At 52.2% G+C, this 12,587-nt stretch overlaps 1 protein-coding gene across 1 annotated transcript in view; it reads left to right on the top strand.

The window, feature by feature from the left end:
* Positions 1-9,678, top strand: part of LOC133345237 (polypeptide N-acetylgalactosaminyltransferase 3-like) — a 37,897-nt gene extending 28,219 nt beyond the window's left edge. Inside the window, exons 13-14 of the mRNA XM_061555824.1 lie at positions 8,284-8,436; positions 9,454-9,678. Coding sequence (XP_061411808.1) covers positions 8,284-8,436; positions 9,454-9,567 — 267 coding nt within the window. The 3' untranslated portion in view covers positions 9,568-9,678. The remainder of the gene's footprint in view (positions 1-8,283; positions 8,437-9,453) is intronic.
* The last annotated feature ends 2,909 nt before the right edge of the window (positions 9,679-12,587 follow it).

The following is a 12,587-nucleotide window of genomic DNA, read 5'->3' as shown; positions in this document are numbered from 1 at the left end:
GTCGTCCCGCTCAACGCTCCAGGCCGCGCTGCACCTGTTGGCCAAGGTGTTCGGGCCGCCCTCGACCTGTCGCCACCAGTTCTACGATCGGCGGAAGGTGGTTGGAGAAACAACGCTCGCCTATCGCACGGCGCTGCTCGCCCTGGCGGATTCAGCTTTTCCCCGCATGGACAAGGAGGGGAAGGACGCCATGGTGACGGAGCAGCTGCTGGCGCTGGCTCACGGATTGGGAGTTCCCATTAATACGGCGGACGAGATGGACATCTGCTCCCTGGGGATTGCCACGAGTATCCACGCTTACGAGGTCCTACAGCGGAAGCCGACGGTCGTCTGCGCATCGGTGGAGAACGGGGCACCGGCCGCCACGATCATCGGACCTCAGCCTGCTGTGCCTCGGGAGGAGGCCTTCGCTGGTTCGAGGCCGGGGGAGTGGAGACCGGGAGGTCGTTCGCCCACACGCTCCTCCCGCAAGCTGGAGCAACCGAAACCTACGACGTCCCTCGTCGTCTGCTACAACTGCGGCCTTCGGGGCCACGTCGCGGCCGGGTGCCGGGCCCCGCGTCAACGCACCGCGGGACCACGTCCGGACGACGACCAGGGACTCAAGACATCCCAACTGAACCCGGCAAGTCGCGGCACCTCACACGTTCGGTCCACACGCACGGCACGTTCGGGTCGCCGCTTAGCGGTGGGGGGACCGTGTATGGGCGCCGGGGGTTCGGTTCGGCGAGAGGGGTCCGCGTACGGCCCGAAGGCAGTCGAGTGGTCCGAATTGGCCCACAGGATTGTGGCTGCGTCGGCCGGGTCGTCCGTGGTAACGGGGTACATTGACGGGGTTGAGGTCCGGGTGCTCGTGGACACGGGTGCGTCGGCCACTATTATTTCGGACCTTATTTATAATATTCTTCCCGTACAATGTCGACCACTTCTGCCGGTGGACGTACCATTTTACGCGGCAAACGGGGGATCTTTGGGAATCATCGGCCAGATTCGGGCGAATATTTGTATTGGCGACATTAAATTGGCGGGTCCTATTTTTGTATCATCATCGTTGGCCGTTCCTTGTTTACTAGGCACGGACTTTCTGTCTAAAATGCCCATAAAAATTCTCATAGACCAGGCCTGCATTGAGCTTCCGTCGGGTCGGCGGGTTGAGTTTTTGAAGAGTCCAAATAAGATACGCACGGCTTGTGCGACGGTGCAGGCGCTGGCAACCCGGACTGTACGGGTGCCCCCGGGATCGCAAATGTTGGTACCCCTTCGGTTGAGAAAACCCCTTGGGGCGGATGCGGGGGCGCAGGGAGTTCTATTGGGGCCGTCTAACAGGGCTAAAGGGGACCTCGGCTTAGCGGTGGCCCAGACCATGGTGAGGGGGGACAGTGAGCCGTTCGTTGTGGTCCTGAATACGGGGTCGCGGCCGGCCGTGATTACGCAGGGAACGGTGCTCGCTCACGCCGCGCAGCTACCCGTCGAGGAACAGCTCGTTGCTCACGCCGATTCACATGTCGATACGCATCCCCAAAGTGAGGAGGGGACGGAGTGGTTGGACGCGTTGTGTGCCGGGTCCAGTACCTTGTCCAGTGTGCAGTTGGGTGCATTGAGGGGCTTGCTGCTCGAGTTCGCTGACGTGTTTAGCAGGCACAAGTACGACATTGGCTGCACAGACCTGTTGCGCCACCACATAGAGACTGGGGACACGGCCCCTATTCGACAGAATCCCTTCCGGCTCAGTCCAGCCGAGAAGGAGCATGTGCAGTCGGCAGTAAATGACATGTTGGCGGCCGACATCATTGCGCCCTCTTCCAGTCCGTGGGGTGCTCCTATCGTCTTGGTTAAAAAACAGGATGGATCCCTGCGGTTCTGTGTTGATTTCCGCCGCCTAAACAAAATATCAATGGCCGATGCGTATCCGCTCCCCAGGATGGATGAGTCGCTGGATGCCTTGGCAGGAGCACAGTTTTTTTCGACGCTCGATTTGCTTTCGGGATTTTGGCAATTGCCCCTCGATGACGAATCAAAACCTAAAACCGCTTTCCGGACACCGGGAGGCCTATTTGAGTTCAACCGATTGCCCATGGGTTTACATTCCGCTCCTGCCACGTTCCAGAGGCTCATGGAATTGGTTTTGTCAGGCCTTCAATGGGACACCTGTTTGATTTACCTCGATGATATCATCGTTTTCAGCCGAACTTTTGAGGAGCACCTCCAGCGACTGAGGGCAGTGTTTCTCAGGATGCGTTCCGCGAAGCTTAAATTTAAACCGGCTAAATGTTTTCTGCTTCGGGAATCGGTCAGGTATTTGGGCCATATCGTTAGCCATTCGGGGATCTCGACGGACCCTGCTAAGACGCAATGCGTCTGCTCATGGCCAACACCGACCTCTGTTACTGAAGTCCGCAGCTTCATAGGATTTGCCTCCTATTACCGTCGTTTTGTCAAACAGTTTGCCACCATAGCCAGGCCCCTGCACGCCTTGACGGCTAAAGGGGTGCGGTTTCACTGGGGGCCGGAGGAGGAGGCCGCGTTCTGCTCCCTTCGTGACGCCTTGGTGCAGGCTCCCCCCTTGTGTTACCCCGATTTCACGCAACCGTTTGTGCTCGACACGGATGCCAGTAACACGGGTATCGGGGGAGTGCTCTCACAGGTGGTCGGGGGGGTCGAACGGGTGGTCGCCTACGGTAGCAGGGTTCTGTCCCCCGCGGAACAACGCTACTGCGTGACACGGCGTGAATTGCTGGCGATTGTGTTTTTTATACAGCAATTCAGGCCGTATCTGTATGGCCGTCACTTTACGGTTCGCACGGACCATGCGGCTCTCCAATACGCTATGCGGGTGGCGCAGCCATCCGGCCAATTGTCCCGATGGTTGGAGGTCCTTCAGGACTACCAATTCACGACAATTTACCGCAAGGGGTTGCGCCACTCGAATGCGGATGCATTGTCACGGTTGCCGACGCGTACGGAATGCGCATGTCAGTTGGGATCGGCGCGGTGTAAACCTTCTGTCGATGTCCCCGCGGAAGTGGTGCTAGCCGCCACGGATACTACGGGGGTCGACGCCCCCACGGGGAGGGACTCGCTGTTAGCATTGCCTCTCTTCGAGTGGGGCCGTCTGCAAATGGCCGACAGCTCCCTACTCGCGCTACGTCGGAAGGTTAACGTTCCCGAGGGCGGGGAAACGCGGGTCGGTTCCTGGGTGTGCAGACAGGGCTTCTTGATGAAGTGGGACTCCATGTCCCGGCGTCACATGCTTGTGGTGCCGGTTGCTGTACGGGGGAAGGTCGTCCTGGCTGCCCATGAACGACTCATGCATCTGGGGTTTCACAAAACGCTCGCCCTCATTCAGCGAGACTACTATTGGCCTGGGATGGGCAGTGACGTGGCGAACATTTTTAAGGGGTGTGTAGGGTGCGCTAAAAGAAAACCGCCACCAATAGCGGCTAATCCACCGCTTCAATCCATTCAAGTTTCGCGCACGAACGAATTGGTCGCGCTAGACATCTTGGGGCCCTTTCCCACTACACCTCGGGGAAATAAGTTCCTGCTGGTTGGCGTAGAGTACTTCACCCGCTGGCCCATGGCGTGGCCACTCGCCAACCAGTCGGCTGCGGCAGTGGCGGACGCCTTTGTCCAAGGTTATGTTTTGGACAAAGGCGCCCCCGAACGCTTGCTGACGGATCAAGGGAAAAACTTTTCGAGTTTTTTGTTGCGCGAGGTGTGCGACCTGTTGGGTACAAAGAAAGTACGTACCTCCCCGTACCACCCGCAGACTGACGGTATGGTTGAACGTCTGAACAGGACGATTACGTCTATGCTGTGCCAACAGGTATGCGACGACCAGGTGGATTGGGACTTACAGGTACCGGGGGTACTAGCGGCCTATCGGATGGCACCCCATGCGGCGACGGGGTTTTCTCCATTTTTTCTGATGTATGGGCGGGAGGCTGATCCGGCCATGGACGTCCAACTGGGGATTTCACAGCCACGTGCTAAATCAAAATTGGCAGACCACATTAAGTTTAACATTGCCAAATTGGCTGAGGCGCGAGAGGCTGCGAGATTGAATTCACGCTCTCGGCAGATCGCGAACGAGCGATTGCATGAACGGAAGGTGCATACGCACAATTGGGAACCGGGCGATAAGGCCTGGCTGCATTGTCCACACGCACCGTTGGCTACGTCCCCCAAACTGTTGAGACCATGGAGGGGACCGGTGGAAATTGTGCGGGTTGCACGACCCCAGAGTATACAGATTAAATGGGGAAAACGCCGTTGGTACGTGCACCCCTCCCGACTGAAACCCTACGCGGCGCCGCGTGACCCCGGGTTGTGCCGTGACGACCGAGCGTGTGATGTGACCGTCGACTCGGGGAGGGATGTGTCGCAGGTTGATCCTCACGTGTCTCCACCTGACCCACCCCCAGGTGTCTCGGACCTGACGGCTGTTGACCGTCGGGAACCGGAACCCCGCGGCTCGCGCGGAGCCCCGATGCCTGGCCCATGCCTTCCTGAACGGCCGGCGCCGCCGGATGGCCAACTGCGTCCTGTGCCGTACGACGGTCCGGCAAGGCGGACTCGGGCAAGGACGCAACACTTTTCATGAAAAAAAAAAAGAAAAAAAAATGTTTTTCTTTTTTTGTTAAAGCCCGACTTCGTTGCCGGCTTCCCCCTCTGCCGGGGTAATGTCCCGTTCAAGGGACGCTCGGACATTGGGACGCTGCATGAGTCGGAGAGAAAAGAAGAGAAAATGATTAAAGACATTTTTTTTATTGTTACTCTTTCCGCATACACAGTATCGTTGCCATTCGCCGGATTGTGCATGTTGTTCTTGTTGCGGGTGTGGCGGTTGCTGGGTTTTGCGGATTGCGGTGTTCATGTTGTGTTGTTAGGGTTTGTGTTATGTTACGGGGCACACGTGGGGGTGAAGGGGTGTTGTATGTTTTATTAGCAGCCGGGTCGGCTGCGAGCTATGTGGTAGGGGGTGATGTAGTGGTGGTATTGACGTGCGCCGGCAGTGATGGATCACGGGGCGCGGGGTTGGGCACGCGATGTGGGCGTGGCATGGACGCGCGCGCCGGTGGTGAGGCGCGCTCACACAAGCTGGGAAAAGAGGATCGTAGCGAGTGTGCAGTGATTGGTCAGATAAGTGGGTACTCTCAGCGACGTCCGCAGGAGGGGTATAAAGGGGGACGCGCGAGAGCACTCGTGGTCAGTGTTAACCAGTTGAAGACCGAAGACGGGGTGGAGGAGGTAGGGGCCCTGTGTGGCTCGGAGCCGAGACTGGGGGGACCGTAGTCCGACGCCCGTGTGGGTCGGGACGGTGGTACCCAGAGCCGAGACGGGCACCCCGGCTGGGTGTGTCCCGGAAGGCTACAGGGCGTAAGAGCCCGTGTCAGTACAGCTGAGTGGGTGTTAGTCACCCGTGTAGCTGAGTGGGTGTTGGTCACCCGTGTAGCTGAGTGGGTGTTAGTCACCCGTGTAGCTGAGTGGGTGTTGGTCACCCGTGTAGCTGAGTGGGTGTTGGTCACCCGTGTAGCTGAGTGGGTGTTGGTCACCCGTGTAGCTAAGTGGGTGTTGGTCACCCGTGTAACGAAGTTGTAGCTGAGTGGGTGTCCGTCACCCGTGTAGCTAAGTGGGTGTTGGTCACCCGTGTAACGAAGTAGGGTGTTAGTCATCCGTGTAACTACAAGTTGGTGAAAATAAAGAGTGTGCTACCCGTGAAGTCGTCTCCTGCCGAGTTACTACTTTACATATATATGCTCCAAGCTCGTGTGCTGTTTCATTCAGACTCTGTCGCCTCGACGGACCTGGTTTTCACCTGAGGACGGCTGCTTGCGTTGTGGCCGAAACGTCGTGAGAATTGTTTTATTATGTTTTATTTTTATTATTTTATTACTTCCCTTTTACGTGACTTTACCGAAAAAACCAAGAAGAAGCACGTATTATGTGTAATAGACGACTTCCACGACGATTTTTGTCAGAGTACTTCTTGATTTGAAGCTTTCGTGACTGCAAGGATTCATACTCTTAGGTTTTTTCGGTAAAGTCACGTAGGTAAAAAATAAGAATGAAATAAAATAATAATAAATGAAAATAACTAAATTAAATCACGACGTTTCGGAGGCAACACAAGTCTCCGTCTTCAGGTGGGACCATCACAACCAAATGTACTGTATCAAGTGAATAGTCAATTTGGCTGTGCCTCCGAAACGTCGTGATTTAATTTAGTTATTTTCATTTATTATTATTTCATTTCATTATATTTTTTTACCTACGTGACTTCACCGAAAAAAACCCAAGAGTACAGAGTATTTCTTCATTAATCGAGGTACTGCACAGCTCCCTCGATCTCCCAGTAGCTTCCCTTGCACAACACCGCAGGCGAGGGTCTCTCTCTCTCTGGTCCACCAGCGAGGCTCGCTCAGCTCCCCCGGTCTCGCCGTTGGCTGGCGGCGCGCCCGAGAGAAGAGGCGAGCCTCGCTGAGGAACCCGCCACGTGGACGGTGGCGCAGAGAGGAATTGACGAGCAGCGACGCAGACCGGACCCCAGGCTCCCCACACCGACCACGAGTCCTCCCCCGCCTCTGCTTATATTCACCCCTAGGCTCTGCCTCTAGCCACGCCCCCACGTGGAACCTTCCCGATGGTTCCCGAAGCGTCTCTCTCGCCCGTCACCTTAGGCCAAGGTGTTGTTCCCTCTTAGGATTGGATGGTGATTACATAATAGTGTCGTGTACCCAGTTACCCTCTGGCAACCCTCTGGATCGCGCGTCTCCCATTACAAATGTACGACAGAAAAAGTGTCAGTCTCTACTGCTCGCAATGGAGACACCGCCAGGGAGTGCTGACATCATTCATTTATACATTAAATTGACAACACATGCTTAAGTAAAAAAAAGTACAAACAATTAATCAGCAGCCATTGTCGATGTTGGGCACCCGCGGGACACTCGCTGTGGTGCACGGCGGGCGCGACGTGGCTACAATGACGAAAAAGACGTCGCCAATTCCCACCCCCGCCACTCGGCTGCCACAACAAATTGTGCTCTGGAAGCGCACACGGGAACCACGATACCTCGGTAATTTCCTCAAGGAGAGCACAGACCATCAGGTGAACTCCTGTCATCCTCGCAGCAGCGGCAGCTTTTGGCTAACCATCGAACAAAGACGGTCACTGCATTGCGCGCTTTTAAAGATGTGCTTCTGTGGCCGCCTGGAACGCTCTTCTTTCTGATATTAAGAAGCCACTGGAACTATGAACTTTTAAATCAACTTGATGATAAACACTAATTTCTTCATAAGTGCGTTTTGTATTTAGTTTGTTGTCATTCCCCAGCACTTCCGATTAGAACGCTTGGCTACGTATGGTGCGAAAGAAGTTCAATGTATATATACATCTGAGGATCACGTGTAGATATTGTTCATTTGTTTATACAAATGATATGCAAATGTATACTTCTATTTGTAAATTCGTTGGTGCAATAATAATACAAATAGATTGATTGATTACTTAATTAGCTGAAAGGTGCAGCTGCACCGATGCTTGTAAAACCCAACGAGAATAGACAATCGTGAAATGGAAATATATATATGCATATCGTAGTCAGCAGGAGCGAGATTTAATCAATGCCCCACCGGCAAGACACAGGTCTCACCTTGCAGTGACAACCTGCAGCGAGTCCAGGGCACAATGTTCCCTCCGCTGCCACCCGTCACGATGTCGTCTGCCTCTGCGTGCGTTTGTGCGTGGTGAGCGGTGGAGCAGCGGTTAGCGATCTGCTATACGAACCCAGTGACGATTACTCTGTGCTGGTCCTGGGACTACCCTAAGTAGACTCGGCCTCAACTGAGTACCTGGTGCGGTGTGTAAACATCGGCCACCTACCCCCTCGTGTACCGTACCAGCCTTCATACCTGCTCACTAAAAGCACTTGCCCTTACAGTCTGTAGAGGCTATGCAGGTGATATTTCTCTTGTATTTGTGTGTGCATGTGTGCGTGCGTTCGGGGAGCAGTCATGCATTGGTTCGCACACTGTGCTACAAACCTGGGCGAGCCGTGTTCAATTACCGCTCACAGTCAACGCCAGTGATGAATGGGCTCTGGGCTTCTAGCCTGGCTCAGCCTCAAATGAGTACCTGCCGTGGTGTGTAAACTAGAGAGACAGAGACGGCCAGGTGTGGTGTCGGCCCTCACAAGCCCTCGCCGTCAGAACTTTCCTCCCGATGGTCTGTGCGTCCGCATGCGGGATCTTTGTCTTTGCTGCGCGCGTGCCACCCCGCAGTACTTCGAGTACACGTGGCAGCGGGAGCTGCGGCACAGCGTGCAGAAGGAGCTGTGCGTGCACGCCACGCTCGAGGCCGTGTGCCTGGAGGAGTGCCGATACCGTGGACACAACAGCTCGACGCCGGGCGAGCAGCTGTGGCAGCTGCGGCAGGTACCGGGGGCACACCGTGTCGGTCTTCACCACCCCCCCACCCCCCCCCCCCCCCCCCCCCCATGTAGCCGGCACGCTTACGACGGCGTCGCACGCTATGGGGCAAACCCACGGGGCGGTCCGAGGAATACGGCAATAGCTGCCCCCCATCCTGAAAGGGTCGAGAGATTTTGTTTGGGCTTTTCTGAGTAAACAAATAAATGCTGTGGTTGCTATTATTGTTCTTCTTCTTGGTTCTTTCGGTAAAGTCACGTAGAAGCGAAGTAATAAAATAATAAAAGTAAAACATAATAGAACAATTCTCACGACGTTTCGGCCACAACGCAAGTAGCCGTCCTCAGGTGTTATTGTGATGAAAATCATCATCATCGCCACTGTAAAACCATGGCTTTATGACTATGTATGTATGTTGAATACCTTTCACAAGCGTACATAGTCGACCGTGCTAATTGGATGTGGGGGTGGGGGGGGGACAAAAAACTAAACACAAAATGCAGTTCTAAAGAAATGAGCTGACGTATGACTACATGCTAAATTTGATCGTAATTGGTTCTGACACGCATGATTGGGTGCACGTAACGCAAGCGCACACACATCGCAACATGCCCAAAAATCAAGAGGCCAAAGTTGAACACGATTAGAATTTCCATATTGCGAGTCTTGTTGACGGTTGTGTAATCACGATGACAATGTGTACGTGTACGGATATTTTGTCAACCGACTCCTGCTTGTTGAGGGCCTCCCCCACACCCTGCGGGTGGTGGGGGTATCAATTTGTCCATACTTTATCGCACTGGTCTGGGTAGGTTGGTGAAGGTGAGGCGCATAGCAAAGAAGTGCAGTACAACACTGAATATTGCTGCAATGCCCTCTGTTCTCCGACCACACATCTCCACAGCCTATAACAACCTGTTTCATGGTGGTCACCCATCCAAGCACTGACGCCGTTAGCACTTTATTATTCCCCGCGAACGTTACTTTCTACTTCGCGTTGTTCTGTCGTTTTTTTGTGTGCAGAACAAACTCATCTACAACCCGCTGACGGACCTGTGTCTGACAGCACGTGGGGAGCACCCGTCGCTGGTGCCGTGCAACCCCCATGACGCTCTTCAGCGGTGGGTCTTGCAGTAGTGGGAGAAACAGGGCCGCCTCTACAAAACCTTACATCTTCCCATCTACCCGGGGCCTTCAGAGGAAGCGTGCTGGTGTTCATCTTCTTGGTTCTTTCGGTAAAGTCACGTAGAAGGGAAATAATAAAAGAATAAAAATAAAACATAATAAAATAATTCTCACGACGTTTCGGCCACAACGCAAGCAACCATTCAGACGCTGTCTCCCCGACAGACCTGTTCTCCACCTGAGGACGGCTGCTTGCGTTGTGGCCGAAACGTCGTGAGAATTATTTTATTATGTTTTATTTTATTATTTTATTATTTCCCTTCTACGTGACTTTACCGAAAGAACCAAGAAGATGATTCCCTGCAGTCACGAAAGCTTTAAATCGAAACGTGCCTGGTGTTGTGCAAGCCGTGCATGCGGACAGAGCGGTTGTTGTGGCTATCGAGTGTGCAGGCAGTAGCAATTGCACCAGGGCCCATGCCCCTCTCGCTCGATAATCTGAAATGGGACATCTACCGGAATCCTTGCAAATCTCAGACCCTAAGAAAGGATTAAAACCGGGTCGTTCGCTTCCGCACCGGGCACACCACATCCACAATTAAACTAAATTCACCATAATTGATCGATTGATCAGCTGGTAAAGGCCCCTCTATGGACCCACTGTCACGTCGTGAGAAGGGAAGAATCCACCAACTGCTTACTGATGCAAGTCCAACATCCAATCGTGTGCTGCAACTTTCGTGAAAACGAAGCATCGGAATAGTGCTTGCCGCACTAGGACTGTTTTAACAATTGACGCACGAATTCTGAGATAGTGTAGCACGGTTATAGCATAGCGCGTAGGCGGTTGTCGATGAAATTTGCTTTTATAAATGCTAGAATCTGACGTCTTACATATTATGCATTGATCGCGCCCACGGCAAGGGGTGTGAGCTTCTTCAAAAATCACAGGACCAGTTTCTTTTATCCCTTTTGTTTCGACTTGAATGTCGGCCGTCTCTTCACACGTTACACAATGAAAATCCAGTATGGTTTACATGATAGAGTCGAAGCTAAATTCCTTAGAGAAGTATATATATTTTTAAAAATGATAACGCCAATGTGTTACATTGTGTAAATACGAATCGTAATCGAACAAAAATGTTGCACAGCAATAAAGACAGATTGATATCCCTCGGTTTGTGTGCGAGTCTGCTGTTGTCATGAATGTGGATCTTTTTTGCAGTGTGACTGAATGAATGAATAACTTCAGGCCTCATGGGCCATTCATATTGTATTCTTTCCTATCGTTCACTATCATTATTATCAGTGCCGGATTATCCTAGTGGCAAAAGCAACATATGCTACGGGCCCCACACTTTCAAGGGCCCCGCGCTAAATGCTTTCAAGCTATCAATTCCGGCTCAGTGATTCTGCACTTGCTCTATTACTATAGTATTATACTGCCTTCAACTTTTATGAACGGCTCGGTGTTTAAGATTAGCGATTTCTCGTATTATCCAGCTATATAGCAAATGAAAAAAAAAACAATTACTTTACTATGCAACTTAAATCATATTTACGTGTTTTTTTTTCAGGGCCCCTTTAATAACATATGCTACAGGCCCCGCGCTCGCTTAATCCGGCACTGATTGTTCGCGATGGTCAATCCGTTTCTGGATGAAGACCTCCCCAAGCAGCCACCATATCTTGCTATTTGAAATATTCTAACATGAACATAATTATAAACTAATTAATAATGTAAATGATATTCTTGCGTGTGGTAATACTGGACATTCAGGAGCCAAATTCCAGTGTCTTAGCTCTGCTCACCACGATAAGAGGGGCTTCATGAGAGAGAGAGAGTGTGTAGTTTTGCTATCGCTCCTCCGTTGAAGTAGCGCAGACTATAGTGGTTTACTTGACGATCCATAGTTTTTGTGGTCCATGGACACAGTCACACTTCTGTGGCTCGTCTTAAATCTGATGCGGTTGAAGGATACGCCAGTGTCTTCGAGGAAGAGAAATGTGAAAGCCAGGAGATGCAATGTTTGTGTCTCGAACAAGGCGTTTCTGCTGGACGTCCACGCTGTTCCGCTCCGCAGCGTTGTTCAAGATCTGGGTGAGATTCTAGGATGGTGACGTCAGCAGCGCGATCCCAGAAGGGGGATCGGGACTTGAGTTGGTGGGGAGGAACATGATCAAGTCAAATCTTGGTGTAATATTTAGCAGCAGTGGTAGCTTTTCTTAAACTGCTCCTCATTTATGTTTCGTTGTCCTTCCCCCGAACCCTCTGATTAGCACGGTTGGCTACGCACGGTGCAAAAGAAGTTCAACATACATACACGTGGAAAAAATCAGATCTTATTGTTACTCATTCTGTTAAGTGTTGAATAATTGCTTAAAGTTTGTCTAACAGTCACTGTGTCGTGACTCCCCTCCACCCTCCCCCTCTGAGTTCTTCTACGCTACAGGGCCGGTTTGGTGGCATAAAAAGTGAGTGGAGGGTACTTTGGGTGATTTAGGCAGTAGTGGCTTAGATTAGCAAGCTGTCTCTCTTTCGTATGGCTGCTGATATAGATGCAAAGCAACAACTACAATTTCACATTGAGGCGTCATGAGCAGCGGAGTGCATCGCTGCGATGTCTCCTTCGTATTTGTGGATCGGGGCATTGCGTCGTTATACGTTGTTACGGTCTGTCCTGGATGACCACAGTCGCACACTACTACTGGAGAGTTTTTACATTTTCCATTTTAAAACTCGCCAGTGTGCGGCGCGGCTTGTGCGAGAAGACGATTACAAAAATGACAAGGCCGTGGAAACGATGGAAGATTGTCTAACAATGGTCAATGAGAGTAACCCCGAGTTGAATGGCCGACTATTGTGTTGCAATAGTCAGTGTCTTGCTGAGCCTGTGTGGCTTAGCGAGCTGTTGGTAAAACAACAACGTAGGATGTTTCTGTACTGCGGGGAATGGCCTCCTGTGGTGGTGATCTAGAGAGGCCCTTGTTTTTAGCCATTGCCACGCAGCAGAATTTTATTAACAAGTGTC

Source organism: Lethenteron reissneri, chromosome 21, assembly GCF_015708825.2.
Source record: "Lethenteron reissneri isolate LAM-NWPU_2019-01 chromosome 21, ASM1570882v1, whole genome shotgun sequence".
NCBI classification, from domain to species: Eukaryota; Metazoa; Chordata; class Hyperoartia; order Petromyzontiformes; family Petromyzontidae; genus Lethenteron; species Lethenteron reissneri.
This window is presented reverse-complemented; position numbering and strand designations above follow the sequence as displayed.